The sequence below is a fragment of the Sturnira hondurensis genome, unplaced genomic scaffold (genome assembly GCF_014824575.4).
Source record: "Sturnira hondurensis isolate 20B ecotype Veracruz unplaced genomic scaffold, ASM1482457v3 Scaffold0020787, whole genome shotgun sequence".
NCBI lineage: Eukaryota > Metazoa > Chordata > Mammalia > Chiroptera > Phyllostomidae > Sturnira > Sturnira hondurensis.
The window spans coordinates 135,942-151,286 of record NW_028093418.1 but is presented as its reverse complement, the minus strand read 5'-3'; the positions used below and the strand labels follow the sequence as shown (position 1 = coordinate 151,286).

Sequence of the window (15,345 nt, the reverse complement as noted above, 5' to 3'; positions counted from 1 at the left end):
TTCTCACACATAGATGTTTCTCTCCCTCTTTCTCCATCCCTTCCACTCTCTCTAAAAATAAATAAAATCATTTAAAAAATAGACAAATAAAAGTTTAATAAGGTTGTCTATCTAACAAGACACATAGTTCCACTTCCAGTTAAAAGGGAGATAGGCGAGAAAGAACATTACTTGTATCATGTAACAATCAGAGAACCCTGAAAATATAAACAAAAACATACTCTTATTAAAGCTATCAAAACATTGTAAATGCAAAGAGTCTAAGTAAATTAAATCCCGGGACGAGAGGAGCCCTTAAGTGCTGGCTCTTCAGGGCAGTAGAGAGTAGTGGAATAGTAAGTCTCCAGAGGCAGAGAAACTTGGCCAGAACAGAGAGAGACCTGCCCAACATCTAGCAACTGCACTTGGGCAGGTGGGGCAGACTGGAGCCCAGCGGAGCCCCAAAGGCAGAGCTGGTCCTTCCATGGACCGGCTCTCCCCCAGGCACTGCTGCCGGGTGGGATGCTGGGAAGCTGGGGCAGGGCGGGAATGCAGGGAGCTCTGCATTCTCACAGTGCTCAGAGCCGTGGGCTTCTGCACTGCCTGACACCTTTACAATGGAAGCGCATTCGTGTATTACACGCCTATTTAAAAACAAATAAATGTTTTAAGGCCCTGCTGCTCTGCTCAGCCTGCCTCATCTCCACTCTCAGCCGTGAAGGAAGCATCTGGGCTGGGACAGGGGAAGAGAGGACAGTCCCCTAGAGAAACAGCTTAGGACAAGGAAGATGTTCCAGCATGATTCCACGTAGGAAAATCAGAAACAGCCTCCATGCCTGACTGCGGGGAGGGTCAACTGCGAGTGAGGTAAAGCACCAGGAAGCAGGCTTTTCAGAAATTCCAGGGTTTGTACGTACAAAGGAAACAGGACCATCGCTATACAAAAATAACCTCCTACAGAAGACTGGAAGAACTTGCAGATGGTGCAAGTGGTTGGAAGAGGAGATGGAATTCTAAGTAGTTTCCTTTATTTTCCACACTTGCTAAGACAAGGTTTTACTGCTTTGACAAATCAACCTAAACAAAAGGAAACATGAATGGAAACATAAGCTGCAAAGGGACCACAGTGTTAGCCCAGGCATGGACGGGTGTGTGTCTGATGGTGTCTGAACATCAACAGAGCGATTGTTCTTTGAATAAAGCAGATGTTGCCTAGTCGTTGAGCACCCAGAGTCCAGAGCCAGAGCTTGGTTCAGCTTCGAGCAAGTGACTTAACACTCCGTGTCCTACTTTGGGAAGTGAGAGTAATACCAGCATGTACCTCGGAGCACTGTTGTGCTTAAAACCAGGCCAGGCACACAGCAGGTGCTTAATACAGGTCAGCAGCTATTGTTATCATGATCATCACTCTTACTTTAAGTGCCTCTTTATTCTCCCTAAACACCCTTATAACAAGACTATGACCAGTCCGGAACAAACCCCACGCAGGTCAGTCCACACAGCAACCGGGAAAATGATGCCTCTTCTGAATGCAGCCCCCTATGGTTCCCAGCATGTGACATGATCTGCTTTGAGCGGAACCCAGCAGAGCTGGCAAGGCAGGTTTGATTAAGCTTGCTAAGAGGATAAGGAACTTTACACGGTGTTGAACAGGAACCATGTTGGAGGCTGGGAGTCACAACAAGACCACACAACTCCTCCGGAGCCCAGGAAGGCCTCTCTGTCCTCACTGCCTCTCCCTGCAAACTGAGCTGGGAGGGCAGCCCCCAGCCCCCACCTGCCCTGTCCCAACAGCCAGGGAACCCTTCCTGCCAGGCAGTAGCTGCCAACCTCAGCACCATCCCCTCTGCTCACCTGATTGCATTTCTCTGAAACTTTGATGTCTTGGAGACATTTGGAGAATTTCTTTTTACAGTTTGAGTGGAAAGGTGGAGAGGAATGAGTATGCTTATAAATGCTCATTTATTTAGAAGCACTCATGCCTTTGCAGGGGTAAACATTCTGAGAAATGCATTGGTAGGTGATTTTGTTACGCGAACACCACAGAGTGCAGCTCACACACCTGCATGGTCTAGCCTACGGCACACCTAGGCTTCCGCTCCTGGGCTACAACCCCACCGTACAGCGTGTTATGTACTGAACACTCTGAGTGGCTAAAACACAATGAGAAGTATATGTGTATCTAAACATATCTCAACATAGAAAAGATACAGTACTTTCATACAACTGGCAGCACAGCTGGTCTGTTTACACTGGCATCCCCATGAACACGTGATACATTGCACTAGAATGTTACAACAGCTATGATGTCACTGGGTGACAGACACTTTCAGCTCCGTTTTAACCTTGTAAGGTCACTGTCTTATATGTGGCCTGTCATTGACCGAAATATTGTTTCGTGGCACGTCACTGCACTTAGTATTTTTATTGCACACACATGCCCTGAAAAATCTACATACACATCATAAGCTGAGAGCCTGACAAATTTTCACAAAAGAAACACCCACGTATCCCAGGAAGCAGCACATCGCCAGCACCCCAGAGGCTCTCTCGTGCCCCTCTCCTGAAAGGTAACTGCTAACTATCCTGACTTCTGACAACAGCAAACAGTTTGGTCTGTTTTTGAATTTGATGTACATGGAATCCTGCTGTATGTTCTTGGTGCTTGGCTTCTGTTCAGAGCTCCACTGTGTGAGATGCACCGATCCTGTTGCATGTAGTTGAAGCCGGTTCATTTTGGTTTCTGTGCAGTATCACGTCGTATGAATACCCACAATGCACTTCACTGTCTGCTATTGATGGGTGTCAGGTTGTTTCCCGTGTGGGGCTACCAAGCACAGACCCACGAGGAATGGTTTCCTGTTCATCTTTGGGGAATATGTGTACACATTTCAAACACACATTTGCCGAGAGGTGAGCTGGTAGCTTTAGCAGGTGTTGCCTAACAGGTTTTCAAATGGTTTTCCTGAAGCTTATTTTCAGAATATCCATTTACTTGGGGGAGGGGGGTTCAAAAACATAACACATACACTACATAGAACTTAGATTGCCCATAAAAGTACCATGAAGAGGCCATCGAGCAAAGAGGCTCCAGGAGTTTTCTACCCTCCCTAGTGATGACGGCAGCTGTATAGAAGGACAGATATATCTTGGAAACCTGGTTACCCTGCAGAACTCCCAGAGCACAGCAATGCCATATTGGTGTGGGAACTCACCTCCAACAGCTGCCCCTTCCCTAGCTGCAGTTCTTAGAAATCTCTTTCTCCCACGCGTGCCTCCCCCACCCTGGTTCTGCCCCTCCATTCCAAACTGTACATCCCCACTGTCCCCTGCCCAAACTGGAATGCCCAGTACTCTGCCCCCAGGCAGATGGGGCCTGGACAGGCAAGACAGAGGCCAAGGTTCAGTCATGGCCCCAGCCCAGACCTTTCCCATCTGCATGGCCCTATCCTCAGGGTCCAGAGTTAGACATTCAGTTTGCAGGTTGGAGCTTAAACTCACACGAAGATCTCCAAGCCCTACAGCTCCTGGCCAGGGGACCAGGTCACTGAGGACAGAGTGGAGAAGCAGGAACAGCCTGCCTCCCAGGGGAAGCCTGCTGACAACTGCCAGTCAACTCACTTTCAGCCATCACAAGGGGCCAGGCTCCTTGGCTCTCCTTTGTGAGGCCCCACAATGGAGCCTTGACAGACAGTGCCCTCCAGGCAGTGCCTGAAGGCCCCAAGGGTTTCACGCACCTCAGTGTGAGCAGGACCCTGACCCCTCAGCCCCGAACACAGCCCGCCAGCAGCTCACTTACTGACTCGATAGCCCAGGCCCTCGGCGTGGATCCTCTTGGCCAGGAACTGCCCTTCAATCAGTGCTCGGACCTCCACGTCCTTGGGAAACGCTGAGACCTGTCTCCCAGGGAAAGTGAGCACAGAGTGAAGGACTTTCATTGTCTATTCATGTGTGCATGTTACCGTCTTAAACAATAACCCAGCCCTGGCTGGTGTGGCTCAGTGGGTTCGGCATCATCCCTCAAACTGAAAGGTCACAGGTCGGGGCACATGCCTGGATTGTGGGCGAGGACCTTGTTGGGGTCGTGTGAGAAGCAACCAAAAGATGTTTCTCTCTCACATCACTGTTCCTCTCCCTCTCTTTCTCCCTCCCTTCTTCTCTAAAAATAAATAAATAATTTAATAAAAAATAAACAAACAAAAACCCAGATTCAGAACTCACGACTCAGACCTCCAGTGGAGCTCGTGTATAGCTGGGCTCCTGAACCACTAACTGCCTTTCACACATGCTCACACACACACACACACACACACACACAACTCATACACATGTGCTTGCAGCCTCACATGAGTCCCACTTTGGGGAGTCAGAGCACCAGAGAGCTCAGGCCACAGAGGGTTCATGTTCTGCTTCTGCCACTCAGCTCTGTGGCCCGGAATAAGTGATGTACGTCTTGCTGAGCCTTGAGTTCTTTTTTAACAAAATTGAGATAACAGTGGTACCTGTTGTTTTTTCATTCTCACCCAAGGACAGGCCCATAGATTCTAGAGATAGCAAAACATCAACATGAGAGAGAAACAACGATCAGTTGCCTCCCATACATACACTTCGACCAGGGATGAACCTACAACCCAGGTTTGTGCCGACCAGGAATAGAACCCACAACCCTTTGGGGTATGAGGTGATGTTCCAAGCAACTGAGCCACCCAGCCAGGGCAGCACCTGTGTTGGAAGGCTGTTATAATGATCAAAGTAGACAACAGAGCCTGGTCTACACAGTTGACACTAAGTGAGAGCCAGGAGCTTATACTGTGAACCCACTGCTGGGGAGCGCCCTCAGGCTAATGCTGGAGCATACTCTCTGGTCTGGCCCCTAACTCTAGCCCCTGAGACCAGTGACAGACGGACACTCCTGCCCTTCCCTTCCCGGGCTACCCCAACCCAACGCACCGACTTTCAGTGCCTCCAACTGCTCCCTCTGCCTGAATGTTTGCCCACCTCAAGGCCACCTCCTCAGAGAGGTCACACCTGGTCACCCCATCTAGCTCGCTCCTGCTTTCTCACGTGGCACCTTGTCCTTTTCCTTCCTGGCCACAATGCACACTGTACTCATGTGTGTTTTTGTTCCTTCTTAGACGATGGACGCCATGGAGGGGGCACCATGGGTACCTCATTCTCCTCTGTGTCCCCAAAGCCTGGTACCAATCATGCAGCTGTTGATGGACTGAATGAAGAAAACCACCTTCTCCCTTGACAAACCCAGAGAGATTCACACAAAAGAGAACAGGCATATCTACTCTCTGTGATAACAGAACCCAAACAGACCCTCCATCAGAAGACGCGAATGAATCCCCACACTTCTATTTACAATCTAATAGGTGATGCCACCATCGGCCCTATGATCCAACGCCAACTTCAGAGACAGTGACGGACAGAGGCCCTCAGACACCGGTCTGGGTCAGAAACATCTCCAAGGTCCAACCCACAACGTGGTGCTGACTCGGGTGGCTGTCTCGCAGACAAGTCCATTCGAAGCAGCGAGCAAGGATCAGATCTCTCCTGGGAGGCCACATGGTGGAGGGGAAAATAAAACAGCGGCTTTGGGGCCAGAGGAGACCGGATTTGAGTCCCTCCACCACCTAGGTCCTCGTGACTTGGGTGTGCTACTTAGCTTCTCAGAGACTCAGAGACTCTCTGAGTCTCCATTTCTGCATCTATAAAGGAGTTGGGAATATCTATTTCACAGAGTTCCTCTGAGAGGTAAATGAGAAAAAGAAAGCAAACCACCAGGCCCTGGCCGGCATGGCTCCGTGGGTTGGAGCGTCATCTTATAAACTGAAAGATCACTGGTTCTATTCCTCGTTGGGGTCCATGCCTAGGTTGCAGGTTCAATTCTTGGTCAGGGTGCGTACAAGAGGCAACTGCTCGATGTTTCTCTGCCCCCCTCTCTCTCTCCCTTTCCCCTCTCTAAAATCAATAATCATGTCCTCAGGTGAGGATCCAAAAAAAATTAACAAAAATCCAAACAACCAGGCAAGTGTCTGGAAGAAAACAAAGCTCAATAAATGTGAGGGCTCCCTCCCACCCCCTAACCCCAGAGTCTCTTTTGAAGACAAAGAAATTCATGGTCTTGAGATCTGTGAGTCTCTGGTAGGTGCAGGATGAATCTCTCCAAGGAAGCAGGCGCTGTGACGCCCTGTAGTTGTTGGTGTGAGCTCGTCAGCTCGGGGGAGAGCCCTGAGGTGCTCTGCACCCCTGTCTGGGAGAAGGGCTCACATTTTAGGTCCTGCTGACTCCCCAGCATCAAGCACGCACTCGGCACATCGAAATGTGCTTTATCGCTGAGTGAGTGAATGAATGAATCCCCTAAGGTGCCAAAGTTTGATAGGTAGCTGTTCAATTTAACACTTAGCAGTGGAGTCGATATAGTTCCAGGTTCCAGACCAGTCTCACACGTACCTCACGGTTTTCTGCGCTGAACCTGTGGCGGCCGATCATGTCAGGGGTGATCTCCATTACGTCAAAATAAAAGCCTGAAACGGACCAGGAAGAGACTAGCTGTCAGTGGCCAAAAGTAAAAGGTGGGTTGTTCAAGACTTAGAAAAGGGTAGGGTGCAATGACCCCACATCCCTGTCTCCTGGGCCCCACTCATCCACCCAGTGATGTCACGAATACCCACACTTCCTCCCCTCTGGCGGGGCAGAGGGCAACTGAAAAGGCCTAGCTCTTCTTAGACAGCCCCTCCTATGCTCCCCTGGCAACCAGGCCAAGGGCAGCTGCCCCACCAGCCCTGAAAAACCTGCACAGGTTTTGTGGCAGGTGATTAGACAGATGTGAGCAGAGCAAGTACGATGGGCCGGGTACAGAGGGTCACCAGGGCAGAAAGTCCCAGAGCCAGACCACGGAAAACAAGGACCTTGCCCCCAGGGTAACCTTTCTACCCACAGAAATATCGCTGGTCATGCGGTTTAGAAACCCTGGCTTTTCCTATCACTGGTCACGCAGGTTAGACCCCCTTGGAGGGGAACCAGAACAGGGAGCCGTAGAATAGCCTTCAACATTAAGCCCCCAGGACAGTGGAGTTCTGACTTGCACCAAATACATCTAGGCTTCAGCTGCGCTCCAGCCCAGGCTCGGAGAAGTAGCAAAACCAGACAAGCGAGGCCAGGGCTGACCTGAGGACCAGCTGCCCTGACTCATGACCCCCTGCCCTGGGGTCAACCCATCACTGAAGATCACCACTCTGAAAGGACACATCTGAAAAGCTGATGAATATTCTATGGAGATCTTCCCCTGGGGCAGCCCCTGAAATCTCCACGCTTAAAAGCCCTCAGGATGGAGGACCCGGTATGCTCTCCCTTTGGGGAGTAATGCCCGCGCCTTTCCCATCCCCCACTCTTCCCCCAGACACATTACCTTTGCCTTTCTCTCTCCTAAGTCCCCAACGGCCCTTTTTATGCCTCTGGAACTTGTTTCCTGAGTCCACTTCTTCTACAGCCATTTCTTCTACCTCTGTGAGTTTCTAAATAGACTTTCTCCCGTAGTCTGAGTCTTGGCTCTCAATTCTTTCTTAGCCAGAACTCAAGTACTAAGGTTGATGAACGAGGTCGCTGAACCCAGGTCTAGTCTGACTCCACCAGTCCAACACCTGGTGCCATTCTCTCCACCAATAGTTGCACCGAGGGAGGCACATGCCCTCCCTGCCCAGAGGCCTGCTCTAAACACTGGGCACTTCTCCTAACAGGACCCTGTGTCTGCAGCAGACGGCTGTGTACAGGGATGCACCAGGGTAGAGTAGGCGCTGTGGCTGCCAGTTCTGATGCTGTCACCAGGGGCTTCGAGGGGAACAGAAGATACAGGGCACAGAGAGGCCGCCAAGAGCAGCTTCCAGCCCTACCTCACTCAGAACACAGGGCTTCGCACCAGCTCTAAGGCCCACGGAGCAGAAGTGTAGACAGTCAGGGCTCTCCTGGGCTTCTCTCTGGCCCTCCTCTCCCCACAACTGATGGGGCACCAGGCCCTGCCCTCCCCACCCCTCCCACAGGCAGCTGCTGCCCTGTCATGGGCCCAGGCATCACCAAACAGCTTACCCAAGTTCCCACTGTTCCCCATCTCCGTGGACTGCAGTGCCTTAGAGAACTCGCTCCAGGAACAGGAAGCTGACTCATCTCGGATCTTCTCTCTCATGAGAGAGCCATTTTTAAAGCTGCAGAAGTGCACATGAGCCTGAGTGAGGGTCCCAGTGCTTGCTGACTGGACCCACGTGACACCAAGTAGAGGAGCTGCAGGTCAGGCTGGACCACAAGCCCCAGCCCCTGCAGGGCAGGGATCTGGGGTTCTCCCTCAGGTATCAGGGCCGGCTCATGTCCAGCTCATGTCTCAGAAATCATTGGGAAATGCACTTGTCTTGGGCTGCTTACAGAGCTGGCTGCCTTGTAAACACAAAGGAGACCAGGGAGGGGCAGGGAACTTGGGTTTCTGCACACTGCACCGCCTGGGCAATGGGGAGGGGTTGGCTAGATTTTCTAGACCTACATATTCTCCAGTGGTTCCTGGGGCTGAGAGGTTCAGAAGCCTCCCTGAGTAGCTTCCAGTGTCTCCAAAGGCCTGTGGTCAGGACACAGAGCACGCACACCCTTTCTATAACAACTGTCAGGAAGCCAGATACCCTCACCACCATTCGCTGAAGATGTGCCATGTGCCAAACATGTCCTAACAGCACAAAGCAAATGCTCTTATTCTCATTTTATGAGCAAAGTGTGGCTCAGACATGCTATGGCTGGCGTCTGCCCCAGGCCATACAGGATGTGGGTGGTGGGGCTGGGATTTGAACCTGGGTTTGGGGACTCAGGTGCTGGGTTCTTCCCCGCCCAGCTCTGCTGTCAGCAAGACCTAATGAGTCCCGGGGGGCTCGGCTGCCCATAAGAACCTGCTCAGTGGAACGCCTTCGGGTGCTCCAGGTGGGGGCCGACCCGCCCACACCTCTGCCCTCCCGACCCCGCCTACCATAGAAGTGCCATGTAGTGCTGGGGGTCAACCGGGTTGCAGAAGATGTGGCCTTCCAAGGCAGGCGTGGGCTCCTGGAGCCAGAGGAACAGGGTGTCGCTGGTGCCCAGGCTGACCTGCAGAGAGATGGGCGGAGGTGAGGCGCCCTGGCCCCACCACATCACTCCTCAGACCTCAGAGGAATTGCCACCGCCTCGAAGAAACCTCTTCTGACCCTCCCACACCAGAGGAGTCCAAGGTCAGCTCCCTTGTTATGACTGGTACAGATCCTAAGGACTGACTTTCTAGCACTTGGCACAACCGCGTCTAACTAAAGGTGCTGGTGAGGACTGGCTTCCCAGGTGGCTTTCCCACTGAACCCAGGAGGGCAAGGGTGATGTCTTCCCAACTCGCCTGGGAGCTCTCAGCCCTTGGCCCGACGTCTGAACCTTCTGTCCAGCAAGACTGGGCACTGCCAAAGCAGGCAGAGGACTCGGCGAAGGCAAATGACCCTCTCAGACAGATGATGTGGGCAGGTCCTGGGGCCTGGGTCCCCCTACTCAGCTGCTGTTTGGGACCAGCACACCCTGACAGGCAGTGAAAATGGCCCCTGGGGCAGAAGAGCCGGCCCATCTGTGGGTGTGAGAAGTCACCTTACCGCAATGTCACCTTCCTCCAGCCTCATGCCTGCCAGCGATGCTAAGAAGGGCCAGGGAGACTCTGGTTAGCAACGTGGGAGCCACAGAGCCCGTGGCAATCACCCCGCCCCCCATGGGAGCACAGTCCCCACCTCCCACTGGAAGCCACATGCTAAGGGTAGAGACAAGAACAGGGGAGCTGAGGGCTCAGGAGGTCCCAAAAGGGGGTCCCAGCGGTCAGAGGGTGGAGGCTCTGTGGTCAGGGCCTTTGATTTGGGCTAAGACCTCTTCCCTAAAGCAGCCCAAACGCCCTACCCACTGTCAGGCCCTCCAGGGAACTGAGGGGCCAGGTCAAGACACCAGGACAAGGGAGGCAGAGAAAGACAAAGGTGCAGCAGGAGTGCAGGGCCTTCCCCTGCCCCAGCGGTACGACAGGGGGCCAGGCTATGCGGCCCACACAGTGATCTCTATCTGCCTCGTTCACTGATACCTGAAAGAAGGCCTGCCATATAGTAGCTGCCCACTAAACACCAGGAGCATGAATGGAAGGAGAAATACGGGGACCAGTGAGGTGCAATGAGCAGGGTGTGTCCGAGCCCTAGGTCCCGGAATCCCCTCTGACCTCCATCACGGCACACCAGTAAAATAAATGCCAGCACAACTGAACCCTCGACAACCACTAAAATGTTGGACAAAAACATTGCCCAGGTTGGCTGGACATAAAGAGGTTGGAAGGATGGCCATCAGAATTTTAACTGCAGTTATCTCTGAGTTAGGAACAGTTTTTACATCCTTCCTTTGGTTTGTCAGTATTGAAAATTTTTTTCTGCAATAAAAAAAAAGCATAAGCCTTTGTGCATCTGTTTGCTTGTTATTGTTGTTGTTATTTTAATGAAGGTGCAAATAATATATTATTTAAGGCAGCAGCAAACTGAAGGTCAGACTCAGAGAGGGACTGGCTGAGGGCTACCCGCCTGGTAGCTTCAGCTGTCAGCCTGCAACCAGAGTGCAAGGAGGAGGACGGAAAGCTGCTTCTTTGTCACTGCCACTCAAATATGTCTGGAATCTCACGTGGTTAAAAAGCAGGCCCATTATTCCCCCTGACGTTCTTCTAGTTGTTAGAGTGGGTGTAAGGACGAGTACAAGTTCCTAATGCGACTCAATGTTGTCACTTTCATTTTGAAAGGAAAACACGGTGGGTGGATCAGCAATCAGCCCCATGTGCAGGTCAAATGACGCACAGGGACTGGAAACCGTGTTCCAGAGGAAAGGTTCAAGGAACTGAGAGGCTGAGCTTGGAACAGAAGTAGCAGGTCCAGGATGGGCAGGTAGGACTGCCTTCCTTAACCACAGATCCGCTTTCCCCTGGGGTGGGGTGGCAGACGTCAGTGGCTCCCGGGGACAGGCAGGCCAAGGTGGGGCAGCTCCAGGGAGTCATGTTTCAGGAGTGGAGCCCACAGTCCAGAGGAAGGGCCCCCCACAGAAGGGCTTACCAAGAGGCCGGGCTGGCATTCCCAAGTGCCCGCATGGACCAAGTCACTGAGTTGGGCTACCTGGAGAGTGAAGTCCCACAGGTACTCACCCGGGTTGTCCCCAGTGAAGGCCACCACTTTGCATTCTGGAGAAAATCCATAGCGCTGGACGAAGTAGGAAGAAACGGCTCCCTAAGGAAGGAAAGCCAGCACACTGCTGAGGCCAATCCCGCTGCTCAGCACAGCTGTCCACCCCTCGGGCTGTCACAGGACAGCTACAGGCTCTCGGTTGTGGAACCCGCAGCTGCACCACGCCCTGTGGCCAACCAGGGGCATTGCCCCTGTGCATGGAGAGCCAGGGCAGCCCGGGGCAGGTTTGGCACCAGTGTGTGTTCATCCCACCCCTTCGAAGACCCACTTGGTTGTCAGGTGCAAGGCCGCCAGAGCCACCCAATCCTCACCTTGTACTTGCCATGTAAGCTCCAAATTCTGGATATAGCTTTCAAAATAAATAACCGGAGGACATGAGCAAGCAAACTCACAGGAGTCCATCAACCCTTACATGCGCCCTCTATCATCCCAGCAATCAGACTCAGAATAACTGCACACACAAATGCAGAGGTTAACGTTCTAAAGAAAATAAACCCAAAAAGGCAGTGTGGGGGTGGGGTCCCCCAGGAACCGAGGCCCTTGGGCCCCTCAACAAGCTTCTGTCAGACGAGGGGGCAGGAACACCCTCTAGAAAGACACAGAGTCTTCAGAAAGCATAGTCATAAAACAAACACACACACACACACACACAATTTTTCCCCTTTCCCTGACTTCATCTTAGTTCTAAAAGTACAAAATCAACAATAACACTTCCTGGTGTCTGGGAAAAAAAGTTTGCTTCCTCCAGCAAAGTTTCGAATTCAGAGCAGAATAAGCTGTGTCCTGGAAGATATAGGGGTCTCGGCATCGGGCACGGCAGAAAACATGGCCTGAGTCGGGGCTCATGGGCAGGTGGCTTGTTTGGGACAGTTATCCCAGGAAACACGAGAGGAAGCAGAAGAGTCAAATGGGGAAGGAGGGCAAGTCCGTCCTGTGGTGCGATGTTGAGCTGGTCAGTGCCGTGGGCAACCGGCTCACCCATGGGTCAGTGTAGGAAGCGGACTTGAGGTTGTCCGCCTGGAGACGGGACAGGGGAGAAGCTCCCCAGTGGCTCCTGCTGGTGGGGGTTACTCCCTGCACCTCCAGGTTTGCAGAGCACAGAGGTGGATTCACAGAGGCCCTGGAGTGTGAGCAAAGTGTGGGAAGTGGGGTGCAGCCTGAACAGGCTGCTGACAGGGGATGCTGGCTGGCAAAAAAGGCTGGCCTGAGGAGTGTCTGATGCAACCCATCACCAGGTACCATCCTGGACACTACCTCCCCCAAAAATAGATGATAAAAGTGGATGTTGCTGCTGTGGCCGGGTAGCTCGGTTGCTTAGAACACTGTCCCAATATGCCAAGGCTGAGGGTTCAATCCCCAGTCAGGGTGCATATTAGAAGCACCCAATAAATGCATAAATGAATGGAACAACAAGTTGATGTTCTTTTTCTCTCCTTCCTCTCTCTCCCTAATATCGATCAATGAAAATATTTTAAAAAATGGATTTTGCTTGTTTTCCCCATCACCATCACGAGGTGCATACGTTACAACGGAAACCCCAGAACCATTCCGGGATCAGTCCTTTCCCGTGCCCCCAGCTGCCAGGCTCCGCACAGGCACCCCTTGGAGGCCCGTGTTTGTGGCCCCAGGCAAATGGGGCCTGCTGCCACGGACGAGACACCGCTCTCCATCTCGTGGGAAACTAACAGCGATACACGGACCACCAGCCCCAGCAGCTGGTCCATGTGTTCTGTTCACCCTCCCTCTGCCTCTCTGCTGGGTGGTGCCCAGCCTGAGCCCTTCCTTCTGCTATGGGTGCTGGCCTCAGGGCACCCTCTGGCTGGCGAGGGTGTGGCTTTGCCGCAAGGTACTCCTGGCGGCAGAGGCTGTTTCCAGCTTGTCAGTGTTGATCTCGGATGAGCGCCTCAGTGGCTGGGAACGCGCGTGATAATTCGGGTCTCCTCAGGGCCCACCACTCCCAGCTCGACACCTCTCCCCAGGCCTGGGGAGCCTCCTCCTTCCTCTCTGTCCCACCCGGGATTTCTAGCTGTGTAGCCTGTGCTCCTCACCAAAGGGCCTGGTGGACACGGCCCAGGTCCCTCTCAACCCCACTGTCCCCAGAGCAGCCCAGAACCGAGCCAGCCAACTACGGACACCAGGGCACTCATAGCCGTGTCTGGTCTGCATCCCTCTAATGCTTCAATCGCTTTACTGTTACACTGGGACCAGGCACTATCCCAAGTATCGTAAACGTTATAAAGGTATCGACTCACTGATTTAACCCAACAGCCCAACAAGACAGAAAGTACTCCTATTCTCACTGTTCTAGGAACAATGGAAATGATGAGGAAATTGAGGCACGGAACAAAGCCTCAGAGCTGGTCAGCGGCTGAGCCAGGGTCCCGTCCCAGGCACGGGGGCCTGTGCTCTGTCTGGCTCGCTGGTACTTGTGTTTTCTCCAGCCTTCCTGCTTTAGCTCCATTTCTGGTCCCTAGTCCCTGAATTTGCTTGTTTCTGTGCTTTTTTCCAAAGGTGTACCTTCGGAAGTCACCCAAAACGTTGTCTTCACTTTTTTCCCATAGGTTTCTATAGAAAATTTCTAAGTTTCCCCCCTTCTCCACTGCCAACAGGCAGTGATCTATAACTGCACCCAAGCACCTACTAAGTGCCAGGCACTGATGCAGACTGTTACCTGACCTGTCTTATACTGGACTGAAAGTCCCGTGTACAGATGAACGTGTTGTGTACTGCAGTGCTTCCCCGTGACTGCCAGCTCTCACAGAGGCCGCATCCCTGGAAGGAGGACCTACCACGACAGAGCACGACGGTACTGGGGGGCCAAGCTTCTCCTCTAAATGAGGTGCACAGGCACGGAGGCAAGCCTGGGACCAGACTTTGTCCCGGATATGCAACAAATTCATCCCAGAACCTAAGGAAGAAGGGAAGTAAGAAACATCTTGTAGACACACACAAACCTGGCAGAAAACAGCTCTCCTCTTGCAGCAAACCTGTGCCAGTGGAACGTGTACCATGCGCCCAGGTCACGCAGGAACCTCAGGACCAGCAGGGCCCAAGGAAACACGTGGCCCTGCCACGTCCTCCGAGTATCTCCTCACCGGCTGGAACACTGGGTAGCCTGGAGAGCTGCCGCTCTGAGACCTGGCCCGGGGAGGGGCACCACCAGCAATATGTTGACAAGGATCCACCCTTTGTGCCCCCTGTGGGTCCAGGTTCTGCTCAGAGGCAGCCTGTTGCTGACGTGGACCAGCCTGCAGGGACTCCCCATTTGCACCCGCCTTCAAGCAGAGTTCCCAGGCTCCTCTTCCTCACACTCCTCACTAAGATCAGCTCACTGAGTCTTTCCTAAAACCGTTGGTTCCTCCCCAGGCTTTCCTTAGGGTGGGGGGGGTGGGGCGGGGAGGGGACCCAGAGCACTAGGGAAGGTAGACAGACAGTTGGGATGGGACAGGAGGGAGTCATGTGCCCACGTGAGGAGGTTAGCCAGCTGGTAAATCAGGAGGTGACTCCTCAGGTGAGCGGCGTGGAGGGCCCAGAGGAGGTTGAAGAACGTGACCCTCTCGCCCACCTACTGGAGCCATGGTGTGACCCTCCCCAGCAGCATGTAACAGCCCCAGGTAGGCGGGAAGAGCGCAGGTGGACTCTGGGGCAAGGCCAGGTTTAGGTTCTGCTGCTCCAAGTTCTCTGCAATTAGCTGTAAAAACCCTTTCTGCTCCAGACTGCAAGTGAAGCTTGGGGACCGCTCCTCAGTCACCTCACTTTTGCTCCCTGAAAACTTCCGGTGAACTCCAGGAGGCCCAGAGTGTTCGCTCTTTCTGGGGCCACTTTCACGGGTCTGGGCTCTGCTGCTACACTTTCCTCCCGCTTCTGGTCATTCCTTTTAATCTAGGCTCACCCAAGAGCTCCTTCGGCACCTCCACCCAGCTTTCCTTCCTCGCTGGCACCATTTCCATTTATTTTATTTTATTTTTTTTACTTCCAGAAACTCACAACTCTTGTCAGTTCCTCAGTGTGAAAACTCCAGTAAATAACTTCCAAGTGACCCCTGATCTCCCCAGAGTCCAGGTGTTCACACCTGTGAGGTCGCCACCTCCCCGTCCCTGGGTAGGTCTGTGCAACCCAT

At 52.9% G+C, this 15,345-nt stretch overlaps 1 protein-coding gene across 3 annotated transcripts in view; it reads right to left on the bottom strand.

Moving 5' to 3' along the window:
* The window catches only part of XYLB (xylulokinase), a 37,892-nt gene that overhangs the window by 9,945 nt on the left and 12,602 nt on the right, over window positions 1-15,345 (bottom strand). For all 3 annotated transcript variants that reach the window (XM_037030640.1, XM_037030638.1, XM_037030641.1), the window contains exons 9-15: window positions 14,015-14,133; window positions 11,186-11,267; window positions 9,624-9,664; window positions 8,987-9,102; window positions 8,071-8,186; window positions 6,439-6,512; window positions 3,779-3,875 (exon numbers count right to left, since the gene is read on the bottom strand). In XM_037030640.1, coding sequence (XP_036886535.1) covers window positions 3,779-3,875; window positions 6,439-6,512; window positions 8,071-8,186; window positions 8,987-9,102; window positions 9,624-9,664; window positions 11,186-11,267; window positions 14,015-14,133 — 645 coding nt within the window. The remainder of the gene's footprint in view (window positions 1-3,778; window positions 3,876-6,438; window positions 6,513-8,070; window positions 8,187-8,986; window positions 9,103-9,623; window positions 9,665-11,185; window positions 11,268-14,014; window positions 14,134-15,345) is intronic.